The sequence below is a fragment of the Callorhinus ursinus genome, unplaced genomic scaffold, assembly GCF_003265705.2.
Source record: "Callorhinus ursinus isolate GAN/ISIS: 27379988/994484 unplaced genomic scaffold, GSC_fseal_2.0 scaffold117, whole genome shotgun sequence".
NCBI classification, from domain to species: Eukaryota; Metazoa; Chordata; class Mammalia; order Carnivora; family Otariidae; genus Callorhinus; species Callorhinus ursinus.
In genome coordinates, this window is record NW_027397179.1 from 680,311 (window position 1) to 694,247 (window position 13,937).

The following is a 13,937-nucleotide window of genomic DNA, read 5'->3' on the forward strand; positions in this document are numbered from 1 at the left end:
AAGGGCATCACACTGAGTTCTCACTGACCCCAGCCCCGAGAGATGTGACCTCAGAAGCCCTCACGCCAGATGTGTTCAGGCCCAGCAGTTAATCAAAAGAAATGGTTACAAAGCCAGCAATCGAAGAAATTGTACATTCCCTTTAAACTGTTCATTTTAACCCCAGGCACAAATAATTAGGCATTCACCAATTCCTGTGTGCCACCCAGGGCCTCTTCTTGGGTGTGGGCCCACTGGTTGGTGTTTCCCATCATCTTTTTTGCTTAAACCACACCGATAACATCATCTAATTTGCAGCTTTGGTTTCTTTCCAATAGAGCGAGAACTCAAAGACATTAATGGAGTAATCTGCATGTAAAAACCTTCTAGAATCTTTTACAGTCATCTCACTTTTTTTTTGAGACTCACTTTTGAGTCTTCCCAAAGCAATCAACTTTGTTTTCATAAGGAAATTAAAAAAAAAAAAAAACTCTTCTCACATCTAATTGGCTTACCTAATAGTTAATTAACTTATATAATTATAACAAGCAGCATAACAGGCTACATAGGTTTGGAGGTAAGCATCTGGATGTTAGCAAGCTGGGGGAAGAGGCAGGGGCTTCAAGGGGCAAGGTTTGCAGAGCCTGAAGCATCAGTGGGTGTGCGCCCTGGTGGGTGGATCCCCGAAGTTCAGGGTGGGTCAGTTGTGAGGTTTGGCTGCCCATTCTCATTTTACAGATAATAGGACTGACATTCACAAGAGTAAAAGGAAGCATCTGGGGGCACAAAAAGCATCGGAGTCCTAGCTAAGGAAGGGGCAGAGCTATGTGATTCCAACATGTGGTTCCTTCCACTCACACACAAGCCACGCTGCTCTCATGGCCTCTAGGGATGCTGTAATAGATTGTCCACCTCTGGCCTTTTTCTTCTCCCTGGAAGCTGGAGGAATGTGGCCTGTGCCAGTTGTGGGTGGGCACCTTCCTCCTTGCTCTTAACTGGATCCTCTCTGGGCATGGTCTTGTGTCTAAATCTGAATTCTTTTCCCCAGAGAGGGCTTTTTAAAGCACGATGTCATCCTTGCCTTGTCCTACCTGCTGAATGACCCTCAGCCAGCCTGTCGAGAGAACTTGCACCTGGCGTTGAAGCACGTGGCCCAGCTCCCCTCAGGTAGGCTCTCCGTGGGCATTCAGGTGGCCCCCCGTCTCCACTCCAGGTCACTCACGTGCCATGCTGCAGATCATGGTCTAGAGCACATTTTTTTTTTAAAGTTATGCTTTTACTGATGGTACATATCAAAAAGGCACAAATCATACAGGAACGTTTTATTAAGTTGTACTCAGTGAACATGCCATGGAACCACTACCCAGATTGAGAAACTTCTAGAGTATCGCCGCCACTCTAAGTTGAACTTCCCACACCAGTTACTACCCCTTACCCAAAGGGAAACAGTATCTTCTATTTATGAAACCGTAGATTGTTTTATGCCTTTTCTTAAACTCTACATGAGTGGAAACATACAGTCTGTAATATCTTGTTTCTGGCTTTCTTGTGACTCGACGTTTTGTCTCTGAGATCCATGTATGGTTTTTGCTGATGTGGGCTAGAGTCTGGTATTCACATTATATGAGCATACTACAGTTTCTTTATCCACTTTGTTGCCAACGGACATTTGCTTTGTTTCTAGTGTATGGCTACCAAGAATAGTGTCTGTAAACATACTTGTGCGTGTCTTTTGATGGACGTATAGATGATGCATCTCTTTTGAGACATACCTGGGAGGGGAATTGTTGGGGATAGGACAAGTTTATGTTTAGCTTTAGAAGGTACCGCCAATGGTTTTCTAAAATAGTTATACCAGTTTACACTCCCACCAGCAGTGTCTTAGACTTCCACATGCTCTCGATCCTCACCCACACTTGATCTTTCCTGGCTCTTTATTTTAGCTATTTTGGTGGGTGGGTGTGTGGTAGCGTCTAGTTTTGGTTTTAATTTGTGTTTCCCTGATGATTATAGCCCTCATTTGTGAAATGTGCCATAGCACGTTTAAGGAATGAGGAAAGCCTGCCCCCCAGGCTTGAGGTCCCCTTCAGTTGAGCGCCCCTGCTGATTAGAGGCGGAGTCCACGGTGCCAGCCACCCACCCACCACAGCTAGAGGGTTGAGATTTGTGTCAGTTTCACGTCCGCCCTGTCACGTGGTGCAATGAACATTTTTAAACAGGGGGCTCATTCCAAGAGGCTTGATATCAAGGCCTTAAAGGGAGCACCTTAAGTTAAAGGTGGGCAAAAAGGTGTTGCAACCGAGGAGTGAGACAGCCCTGGGTTCCCTCTGCCCTTCCACTGGTTCCGTGCATGCCCCTGGTTGGGTTATTTCCTCATCTCTAAAGTGAGGCTGATACTACCTGCCTCAGAGGCCTGAAGTGAGGGCAAGTGAGAAGATGCTCGCCAAGCGTGTAGCGCATCACCCTGCATGAAAAGCGCCATAAACACTCAACTCCACATGAGAGTACTCCCTGAGCTGAGGGCCCAGAGAGAGATGACTATGGGATCAGGTACAGAGAGGCAGGCCAAACGGACTGGAGTCCTTGGGGGCCTGGGATTGCTGCCCATCCGGGAGGCGCGCCTTCTACCTGGGCCGGGCTGGGGTGTTGGGGAGCATGCTAGGCCAGACAACAGAACCTCTGGGTGGTCTTTTAAAAGGACACACTTATCCCTGGCCCTATCCCAGGCCAACAAGCTCTGTCTCTGGGAGCGGGCACACATATCTTTCTCAAACACACCTTGGCTGATTCTCCTCTGAGGCCATGATTGAGGGCCACTGGGATAGTGGGGTGTTTGTGAAGCACCCGTGCTCAGGGCTGAGCTAAATGAATGCCCCGTGCTCACCACACAGGAATGCTCCTTCTTGGGGTGTGGAGCTCCCCCAGCCAGCTTTCTTAAATTTTTGCGACCTGTTGAAGCATTCAGAGGAATACAGAGACAATGATAGTAAACATCAATTGCCATCACAGCTTTGCTAAGTCTTAACATTCTACCACAGTTCCCATTTGCTTGAGATTTTTGTTTAAAAAAAGTAATAACAGTCCAAGCACCCTGTGAACCTCCCCACCCAGCACCCTTTCTCCTGCCCTCCCTGGAGCCCCCAGTAGTTTCTGACTATATCCCTAGTGCACATCTTTATATGTTACCATGAATGTAGTTATATAGAGATCTTGCCTAGCATGTTTTAAAATCCGATGCCAATGGATCTTGCTGAATGTATCCCCTCGCCACTTAACCTAATTATAATTTTGAGATTTATCCACGTTGCGTCACAGGCTCTGTTTGACTATCTGAACCGTGGCATACCCTTCTGGCGTTTGAATATAACACTGACATTCAATAGTTACCCCTGCTTGGCTCACAGGGCAGGCTGGTTGTTTCTGATCCCAAGTGTTCCGGCTCAGATTTTCCTGGAGTCCCTCCAAGGCCTCTAATGGGGGAGAGCATCCTTGTGGAGGCGGGAGAATGCATGGCCTTCAGCTTGGCCAGATACTGCAATTGCTTCCCAGACCGCCTTCCTCCAGCTGGGAGAGAGCCCGCTGCACATCCTCACCAGCAACCTGATGGCGTGCCGTGCTGTTGCAATCTTGTGTGGCTTTGCCGTCCCGTGCCTGGGAGAGGGGGCGTCTTTCCTCTGCCCGGTGCCTCCCGCATCTCCCCTCCTGCCCAGTGCCTCCCCGGAACCTGAGCGTTCTGTTGAGAGTTGTTTTTCCATTTCTTATTGATCTGAGGGAGTGTTTCATTCATCCTGGATTCCAACCCTTCGTTGGCTACACACATTGCAAATACCATTTCCTGGGTTGTTGCGTGGCTTTTCACTATTTATTTGTTTATTCATTAGCCCAGCAGTTTTTCATTTGAATGTAGTCAGTTTCATCAGTCTTTCCCTGTGTGTGTATATGTGCGTGTGTGTGTGTGTGTGTGTGTGTGTGTGTGTGTTTGGTGCTGCTTAAGAGCTCATGAAGATATTCTGCCCTATTTTGTTCTAAACGTGTAGGAGTTTTGCTTTTCACATTTAGCTGGTGAAGGTACCTGGCCTGGATTTTTGTTTGTTTGTTTATTTGTAGGTCTTCTTGTTTAGCCCTTGCCAATCTGACACGGTCTTAGTTACAAAACTCTACGGTAATCTGTGTTCTGGTGGGGAGGGCGCTGCTTCTATCTCCTTCCTGCAAAATTGTTCTGGAATTCACAAGCACTGGGTGCATCACAAGGAGTAGTGGGGCCATGGTTCTGACAAGCCTCACCGGGGGCCCCAGGAGTAAGCCGCACCCTCTATTACAGGCTTTCTTGGGTGCTGCTCATTGTGATGTGCCTGGAACACTCTGGTGAGGGATGTGCAGCACTGGGTGGGTGGGTGCGGAATAGCTGGAGGGAGAAGGAGACATGGGGTATGGCAGACACCCCAAGAAGTCCTCCTGGGGGGACTCGGAGCACTGTGGCTTCTGGGGTGGCCAGTGTGGCTGTGTCCCAGGTGGTGTCCTTGCTGGGCCTCGGGGTGGGGTGGGTACATCTCCTTCATGACTCCACTTTTAACCAGCATGTGACCTTGGGCAGTAGCATAGCCTGTCGGAGAGTGTCGGCTTTATCACAGAGCACGGGAGTCTGTGTGCCTGTGGGCCTGGCATAGTCTGGACTCAGCTGGCTCTCCTACTGGTGGTCATTAGTATGGGTTTTCTATCCGCTGCCATGCCAGAAAGCACCCTCTGCCCCTGGCCGAGTGCCTGGCACTCAACAAATATTGGTGTTAGCAGATTTTATGCCATATTTTAAAGGATCATTTGTTATTTATTTGTGGAAATTCACTCCCTCCCTCCTTCATTAATTCAACAACTGTGTTGGGCCCTTGATCTGTTCCAGCCACTGTGCCTCAATTGCTTCGTCTGTAGTGTGCGGTATCTGTAGGGAAACGGAGGCCTTCCCTCTTGAGTCGTTGGGCCTGGCAGGACCAGGCCTGCTGCGTGGTTTCCTGTAGTAACCAGCAGGGGGTGCCACAGGACCGATGACTGCCTGACTGGGCCTGGCTCTCATCTCAGGCCCTGGGGTGCTGCAAGTCAGGCAAAGAGAAACCAGGATTGTAGAGGCAGATGCCACACAGAAGCCTCCAGCCCAGGTTCCCTGTCGGCCGGGCCCTGAGTGACCGCTGGGGATTCTGGGGGAATCTCTGTCTGCTCCCTCGTTTCTGCTAACCCCACACAGAAACAGGTCTTATTTTGTGGCCAGGAGGTACAGGAGAGAACTCTGATGCCAAAACTGAAGATTCTTCTGTAACTGGATTTTGGGAGGCAGCTGAATAGCACTGGGGCCCTGGAAGTGTCTCCCTACCAGCCCCATTGGCCATGGCCCAGGCCCCTTGGACCCTCTGACGGTGGCCTGGAACAGGGTGACTGGGTGCACCTGTGAGTGTGGACTGAGCTCTGAGCTGCTGGCCCAGCTGCGGCAGCATCACGGTGCCAGGACTGCTCTGTCTCCGACACACTGTGTGCAGCCTGGCTTGGGTGGGGCTGTGGGGCTCAAAACAGGTGCCTCTCCCTGCCCAGAGGTGAGCACCAGCCAGGGAGGGGTGAGGGAGGCGGAGAGGCTTTGCTCAGTCCTCTCCTGTGCAGTCTGGCTCCTCAGCCTCAGACAGGAGCAGCATGGGCCTGGGGAGGGACAGGGCTTACCAGGCTTTATGTCAGATGCAGTTCTGATCCTGCGATTTTTTTTTTTAATTTTATTTATTTATTCGACAGAGAGAGAGAGACAGTGAGAGAGGGAACACAAGCAGGGGGAGCGGGAGAGGGAGAAGCAGGCTTCCCGCCGAGCTGGGAGCCCAATGTGGGGCTCGATCCCAGGACCGAGCCACCCAGGCACCCCTGATCCTGGGAATTTTGAGGTGCGTGGCGACATCAGAGCTCAAGGGGTGGGAGTAGCAGAAGCCTAGGGAGAGGCTCTGCTGGAGAAGCAAAACAGGGTGTTCTCCCCCTTCTGCAGTGTGCCTCAGCCAGGCAGTCTCGGGTAAGCAAGCTGCTGCACCCCTTTCCCTCCTCCTGGGCTGCCTGGGGAGGTGGCCCAGAGCAGCCCCGGCTCCTCCTGGCTCTGACACCGCAGAGTGCAAGGATGGGGCTGGCTGCCTTGGAGGGGTGGGCCTTTCCTTTCTCACCTGCCTTCAGGACAGGGTGCAGCAGGCCCCAGGCATGTCCTCAGCCTGACAGTCTGTGGTGGGCAGCTGCCCCCTTCCCAGACTTAGCAAAGGACAATGCCCACCAACGGTGACCCTGCCCACCTGGTTCCCAGCCTGGTACACCTGCTTGAAGCCTCCTCTCCCCTCACCCTCCCCATCCACTGGCCTTCTCCAGCCGGGAGAGCCTTTCCCTGTCTGGCCCAGTCAAGGCAGGTCACCATCCCAACAGCTATCCTTGTTGGCTCTTGGAGCGGGAGGTCTTTCTGAGCTCTCTCCACAAGGTTTTCATAATATTCCCAGGCGGTTTGGGACAGCGCATTACAGGGTCAAGTCCTTCCAGTGCATGTGCTGGGAAGAAGCAGCTGGCCCCTGGCCTTGGACCTACCTCAGCACTGAAGCCCCTCACCTGGCTCATCTCCTAGTGAGGAGTGCACCCCGTCCAGCCTTGGTGGGGCCCCCTCGTCCTCATGGGGGACTGCGGTCCTCCTCAGCACTTGCCCCTGAGGCAGCAGACCCACACCCCACCCCATCCCAGATGGCCAGGGCCTTGTGTGGGCTCCAGGGAGGGTGGACAGACAGAGCACTGGCCCTGGGGACCCAGGCCTGGTCGGGTCACTTGTTACACTGTGTGATGCTGGGAAGTTATCCCTCCTCCGGGTCTCTACTTTCCCCCTCTATAAAGTAGAACCAGTAGTCTTGGCCTCCCAGGAGTTGGGGAGGATGGAATCAGATGAGTGTGTACCAGGTTCAGCCCAGGGCCATGTGGTGAGCAGTCACTGAGGGGAGCTGGGATTATTGTCAGTGACCCATGGCTCCATCTCAGGTGACCACAAGAGCTATAGCGGCGGATGGCAATACCCCAGAGCTCACATGGTGGTGTGCCCTAGGAGAGGGAGTCTTTGGCCACTTCGTGGGACCTGGGCTGTGGTTAGTCACCTGCAGAGGGCGAGGCTGGGCCAGCCCTTCCTGCACAGGGTAGAGCCTCTCCCCTTAGGATCGCCCTCCTGCCAACTCTGGCCTCCTCCCACTGGTCCCTCTGCTGCTGGTCCCAGAGCTCATTCCCCTGTGGCTGATGCCACCATCGGTGGACCTTTCCTGGACCTTTAGCTTAGCAGGTGCCTTCTCCATACCGGGCACTGTTTGGGCACAGTGGAGGAAGAAGGGTCAGACAGGGCCAGGTCTGCTTCCCACCTCGCCCTGGCATGGGTGCTTTATGCAGTGGAGTGTGGGAGGGAGGGGACCTCCAACACCCAGCAGGCTGGGCCCCGAGGGATAGGCCATCTTGGACAGCGAGCACAGGGGAAGGCACGTCAGCATGATGAGCAGAGCAAAAGGGGATTGTAGCAGGCCCACGAGGGGAAGAACCAGCAAGGGGGGGGGGGGGGGGGGGTTGACTAGAATTATCATGGGGATCATTTCATAACATATATAAAAGTTCTGAATCACTATGTGGAATACCTGAAACTAACAGGATGGAATGCCAATTATACTTCAATAAAAACAGGCAACGTATGAAATGAAAAATAAAATGCACTGAATGCGCAGTCTCGGAAATGTTGCGGAAGAGGAGAGTATAGGGAACATACTTGTCAGAGGTGTCAGTGAAATGAGGCAGGGAGGGGCAGCTCGTTGTAGCGGATCACAGAGGAAGTTTAAACGGAAAAAAAGCAGTGCAGACAGATTGCGGTGGAGAGCGGGGCCCTGGGAGAGTCGGCTGACGGGGCTCCAGGAACCGGGAGCGCTGGCCCAGGGAAGCCACCTCCCATCCCTGAGCGCATCAGGAGGGAAGGCAGAATCCTCCTATTTTCCTTCTAGCTGTGTATTTTTAGGTGAAGGATGCTCACGGTGAAATTACTGCTCTTTTCACAGTTGGCATTAAAAGCGTAGAATAAGTCTCAAAAATCTCAAGTCACACGCTATTTCTTCTTAAAAGTCCCCTTGGGTTTTTGCTGTTTGGTGATGTGGGAAGGCGTGAAAGGAATCCCCACGAGGGCTCAGGGGTAGGGGAGAGAGAGAGAGAGAGCCCAATCTGTATGTGTGTCTCTGTAATGTGTATCCGCATGTGCGCATGCGTGTGTCTCCAACTGCTGGTCCTCACTCAGAGCTTTGTGTAGGTCCTGGATTTGAGGAGGCGGCTCAGGGTGGCTCTGTGCTCCCTGTGGGATCGTGTCTGGGTGCAAAGCGATCAGGAGCAGAGCCAGGCAAGAACCCCAGGCTTGGGGCAACACTTGCCTCTCTGCTCCCCCAGTCCCTGACCTTGACCTTGAGCACACTTCCTCATCTGTAAAACGGGTCACAGCTGACAATCTGCCACTGTAGAGGTGTTAAAATAATCTGTAAGGTGCCTGGTGCAGGGTGAACAAACTTGCCTGACTCCTAATTAGTGCCTTCCACCACATGGAGATAGCCCTAACCACACAAGCTAGAGTCAGCGGACAGCGGGACGGTGGGGGACCCCTCCTCCCCATGGCCCTGCAGGGACCCCACCCTCACTGTTAGGCTCTGTCGACACCCTGCAGACTTTCCACCTCTTGCACTCTGGCAGAGGTGTCTTTAGGCTGTGAGGGGTCTGGGTGATGGTGTAGCCTGGGCCAGTGCTGGGCGGGGGTCTTGGAACCATCATTTCCCCCAAACCTCAACCCATCCAGACACATGGGCCTGGCAGGCCCCTCCCCCAACCCTTGCAGTTTCTTTCCTCGCTTGAGGTGCTTTATTCTTGACGTTCATTTCAAAGTGATTGTGCCTGAATGTGTGGATCAGGGGAGAGACAAAGGCGAGGTGGGCACGGATGGTGGCTCGGGGCGCCCTCCGGCCAGTCAGCTGCACGCCCTCACAGCATGGCAGGACAAGGCTCAGCTCATTCAGGTTATTTTATTTTCTTAAAGTAGACAATCTTTAACTTTCATACAATCACCAGCTCCTCTTTCCCTCTGTACATCTCTTAAAGTCCTTGGCTGTGATTCCACACACTGACCTTGGACATACAGGTACCGAACAGAGGCTGAGAGGAAAGGAGATTTGGCAAGGGCTCTGGCGGCGCCTTCCCTCTTGACGGCGGGGGTTTCATATTTACATGCGGCCCTGGGCCAAGGTCCTTCCGTGGGGGCGGGTGCCACAGGCCCCGGGCCAGGCAGGGCCAGAGTGCAAGGTCCCAGCGGGGACTCCCTCAGGCTACAACGCCGGCTGAGCCTTCACAGGAGTTGGAGTGGCTCTCAGCCGGTCTCAGGTATAGAACGTGCAGGGGCCGGGGCCCCATCTCTCGCTTCCCCTTCCTCCACTTGCAAAGCCACGAATAATTTACTCTTTAAATACCAAGACATTTAGCTATTGTTCATTCGCTCCTAGGTGAAGAACCTTCTTTAAATACATCACATTTATTTTCTGAAATAAAAACGAAGCAGAAACCGCACCGGTAACAGGAGGACGCTGCACGGGCTTATGTACAACGCGGCCCCGCGAGGCTGCCGTAGGGCGGCCATCCGCCCCAGTGTTGCTCGGGAGCAGAGGGACAGATTCATCCAGATAACAACTTTTACACTCAGCAAGCCAGACACAAAAAGGACCACCTGAAAAAAAAAATATGTTTTGAAAATCTGCATTTTAAAAAAGAATACTCAACTGCATTTGAAAGTTTCCGTATTTCTGCGAAACACCACAAGATTTGGCCAAAAAAAAAAAAAAAAAAGAAAAGAAAAAAAAAAAGATGTCAGAGAAGAAAAACCAGGGTTTGATTTATAAAACATCAGACTAGTAGAAGAAAAGCTGGAACCCAGCTGGCCTAGTTTGAAACAAATCGTGCCACTCATGTTATTGTGTGGATTTTTGCTGCATATTTTGAAGCTGTTTTAAAAAGAGCTGTGAGTGGCTAGAGGTCTGGTTAGTGCTGTCATCTGGCCTCGCACCCTGGTTCCAGAACAAATGTGGTACAGAGTAGGCCAGCGGTGGGCGTGGCCAGCAGGGAAGGCGCACGGACCCTGCTCTGGTCCTCCCTCCTGGTTACAGCAGCAAGGTCCCCAGTCCGAGGCTTGGGCAGAGCTGACTTCCTCCAGATGACCCAGCCGCCTCTCCTCATAGTCCCACGGGGAACCCCATGCAGAGCGGGGCCAACTCGGGAAGGCAAGGTGAAGGGGCAGGAAGGGCTTGTAGTGAACTTGGTGACAGCTGCTTAAGTCTTCAAGAGGCTCCAATGCTTTGGGGAACTTGGCCATTTCCAGACTTGTGTGTGTGTGTGCGCATGTGTGTGTGTCTACCTACCTAGCAATCTATCCGTATATATTTATGTTTGTGGAAACGTGGGGGCCAAGGAGGTGGAGGGGCGGGGGGGACATTCATCAGGCCCCCCGTTTTCTGCCCCTGGGCTGGGTCTCCCTAGCACGAGTGGGGGTGTGACACCCCAGGGGTTTCACCACAGGCAAACCGGCCAGCCCGGCTCCTCAGCAAAGGCCTATGTACTTGAGATTGTTCTGTATGATGACGTCTGTCACCGCATCAAAAACAAACTGGATGTTACTGGTGTCGGTGGCACAGGTGAAGTGGGAGTAGATCTCCTTGGTCTCCTTGTTGCGGTTCAGGTCCTCGAACTGCCGCTGGATGTAGACGGCGGCCTCCTCGTAGGTGTTCTGGCCCTTGTACTCAGGGAAGCAGATGGTGAGCGGGATGCGCCGGATCTTCTCCGCCAGCAGGTCCTTCTTGTTCAGGAAGAGGATGAGTGAGGTGTTGATGAACCAGTTGTTGTTACAGATGGAGTCAAAAAGGCGCAGGCTCTCTGCCATTCGACTCTGCAGGCAGGAAAATGCTGGTGTTAATCAGGGGATGCAGCGTGGAAAGGCTCGAGGCCTGCAGCCCTTCTGGGAGGAAGCCACCCCCCCCACCCCGCGGCAGGGTCTCCCAGCCCGGCACTGGCCCTGGAAATGTCACCCTTCTGTTGGGAAGTCCTTCCCCTGTCAGCCAAGTCTGTCTTCACCTGCCTCCCACGGGCTCTGGGGAGTGGTTGGCACCGCCCTTGGCACCCTGACACTTCTTTGTAAGGGGCTGTCCTGCTTCACCCGACCTTCCTCTGTGGCTTGGGCCTGCTGCACAGCCTCCGTCGGCAGCAGGGACCCGGGCAACTAGGTACTCATAGCTGAGGGCCCCATCTCCTATTGTCCTGTGCTAGCTCACGGCCCCCGAGCTGCCATCACATCTCCCTCAAGGTGAGCATGGCCAGCCTCCTGCCCGGCCGGCAGCTCTGGCCTGTCCTCCAAGCCTCGGTCCTGTCACATGGTACCGTCAGTCCTCAGCCAGATCTGTGAGCAGAGAGCCTGTGCTTCCAAAACCAAAGGCTCCAGTCTAGAGAGTTGGGGAAGCCTCCGGGCCCTCTGCCCCGGCCAGGACATTGGGCTCATGTGAGGACAGTGGCCCAGGAGGCTCGGTGACCCCAGTGGCACTGGCCTTTACTTACCCCCTTCTTTCTGAGGACCTTAAATGGGTTGTAGTGACGGAGTTTTTCAGGAACATAAAGCATCTGTCTGACTCCCAAGCCCACTGTTTCCACACACAACTGACAATTCTAGCTTCCAAAAGGACTGCTGGTGAGTTACTATGGCGAAAGCTGCCCCTCATTTTAAAATAAAACGTGCAAGCCAAATGTCCGAACAAAGCCTGCAACTAGTTTAGTTTAGATCTGAGTTGTCGGATTTAAGGACTTTCTGACCAGGTTATATCACCAGTCATGTGGTAATAATGATGAAGGAAGTCGCAGCTGGTGCTGATGGTGTGGCGATGGCTTGCACCTTCCTAGTCCCAATTTACAGATGATGAAACTGAGGCTTGAGGAGGCAGGAGATGTGCTCCAAGTTCCACAGCCAGGAGCTCAGGCTCACTGCAGTGTGGATGCGCAGCACTGTTGGCCTAAGTGAGGTCACCCCAGATGGGGGTGTCCAGGAGGATGCCTCAGTGAAACTCTGCTCTCCCGGGGATCCTGAATTGTCTGAGGTACACAATCTAACAGCATCAGTGCTGAGAAGGAACCAGGTTGAGTGGGGAGAGGATGCTCAGAGGTACTTGTCATTACTCTCCCACCTCAGAGAAGCTGCCCTGAGATTCCACATACACCTTGAAGACTGTGTTTTCCAAAACCAGTCTTGTGCCTTGTTTAGAACGAGCTCAGGAATACCAGAAACTCTGGAAAGTGAGTGGTTTCAGGTTTTGGGAAAAGGGGGGGTGGTGGTGACCTTTCTGCAGAAACAAGATGCAGGATCCCCAGCCCCAGTAGAGCCTGGAAGAGCCACACAATGTTCCCAAATGTGAGATAAGTGGTGGTCTAGGAATGTCACATTCTACTGGGGAGTAATTAGCTCTAATGGATTCCTGGAAGCCACACTGTAAAGCCTAACAGACCTATCAGTTCTCTTAGGAATGATGTCATAATCAGGGGCTGTGCTTCTGACCCCAAATTTCACATCAGATAAATAACAGATGCGGTCATTACCATGCACGCATTAATTCATTGAGCAGATACTTGCTGAGCATGCCCTCAGGGCCAGTGACAGGCCCCAGCTCTCATGCCAGGTGACAGAGCCCAGAGAGGGGCCCAGGACTCAGAGCAGGATGGGCTGGCCAACAGCAGGTTGGACCTAGCAGGCCAGTGCCCAGGGCTGGGCCCTGAGTACGGGAGCTGCGGTTCACAGAGTGGGAGCCAGGCAGAGGAGCCAGGACATGGCCAGGGTCCTAGAATGGGTATCTGCTGTGTCACTTGGGGGGAAAGCCAGGGGAGCTCTTATACCTGGCCCAAGCCCAGCAGCTCTGGGCAGGCTGTGGAGTCTGGGAAGCGGGAGGGGCAGGAGCACATCCCCAATGTGCTGAAACGGTGCATGTGCACGTGTGCTGGCCAGCACTGAGGCCTCTGCTGGTCAGCCCCCTGAGGGCAGGCCCTGTGTGGCACCGGAGCCGTCAACAGGCCACATTTCCCCTCCCACCTCACGGCCAGCTCGGCTGCCCTTCCTGCTCAGCACACATCCCAGGTTCCCGACGTCAGCCCCGACTGACCTTCCTGTCCCATGTGAACCTCCGCCCCACAGACAGTTCTTGGCAGGCTTTTTGGACCCCAGACACCTTTCTGAGCCTTACGTTCCTTACTTGGAAATCTGGGAACTCGGGCACTTTCCTTACAGGGCAGCCATGCCCTTGGCAGTCCCTTGCAAATACTCAAAGGATCGCTACTGCCTAAGACCACAGAACAGGAGTCTCCCTCATTGTGGGGCCCTTGCCCACTCCTGGGGCTCCTCTTGCTTTCCTGGCTTTTGGGGGCTCAGGTTTCCTGCTTCTCTCTCTTCCTTGGGACAAATCATGGGTAACCACACTGGCCATTATTTACACACCTGGGAGATGATGGGCATCAAAGAGTAACCACAAAACCTCTATCTGTGTAGACACCGGGCCTGTGTAGGCGCTGCCAGGCAGGATTCAGCACAGCCTGGGGAACGCACCGACCGGGTACCAGCTTAAAGAAACACACACGAGCTTCAGAGCTCGAGAAGCACTGGCCTAGATGCTATACTCCACCTGTCATCCCCTTCTGCTCCCGGGGTGCTCATGGCCCACATGGGGTGCCGCTGGGCCAGGCCCCTCTGCTGAGGAGCCAAACCCAGGAGGTGACGTGTGGGCAGGGTGGGGCCCTGGTGCTACAGGGGGGACTGGGCGCCCATGGTGCTGTCACTGTGGCACGTGCACTTCTGCCTCCCAAGTGGGCAGAGAAGTGTCCTGACACCTCAAAGTACG

General features: G+C 53.4%; 2 protein-coding genes across 3 annotated transcripts in view; one reads left to right on the forward strand and one right to left on the reverse strand.

Annotated features, from left to right (window-relative positions):
* RSPH14 (radial spoke head 14 homolog) overlaps positions 1–13,937 on the forward strand; it is a 76,699-nt gene that overhangs the window by 4,926 nt on the left and 57,836 nt on the right. Inside the window, exon 4 of the mRNA XM_025857343.2 lies at positions 1,028–1,146. Within this exon, the coding sequence (XP_025713128.1) occupies positions 1,028–1,146 (119 nt within the window). The remainder of the gene's footprint in view (positions 1–1,027; positions 1,147–13,937) is intronic.
* GNAZ (G protein subunit alpha z) overlaps positions 9,035–13,937 on the reverse strand; it is a 52,719-nt gene continuing 47,816 nt past the window's right edge. For both annotated transcript variants that reach the window (XM_025857342.2, XM_073889751.1), the window contains exon 3: positions 9,035–10,957. In XM_025857342.2, coding sequence (XP_025713127.1) covers positions 10,613–10,957 — 345 coding nt within the window. In that variant the 3' untranslated portion in view covers positions 9,035–10,612. The remainder of the gene's footprint in view (positions 10,958–13,937) is intronic.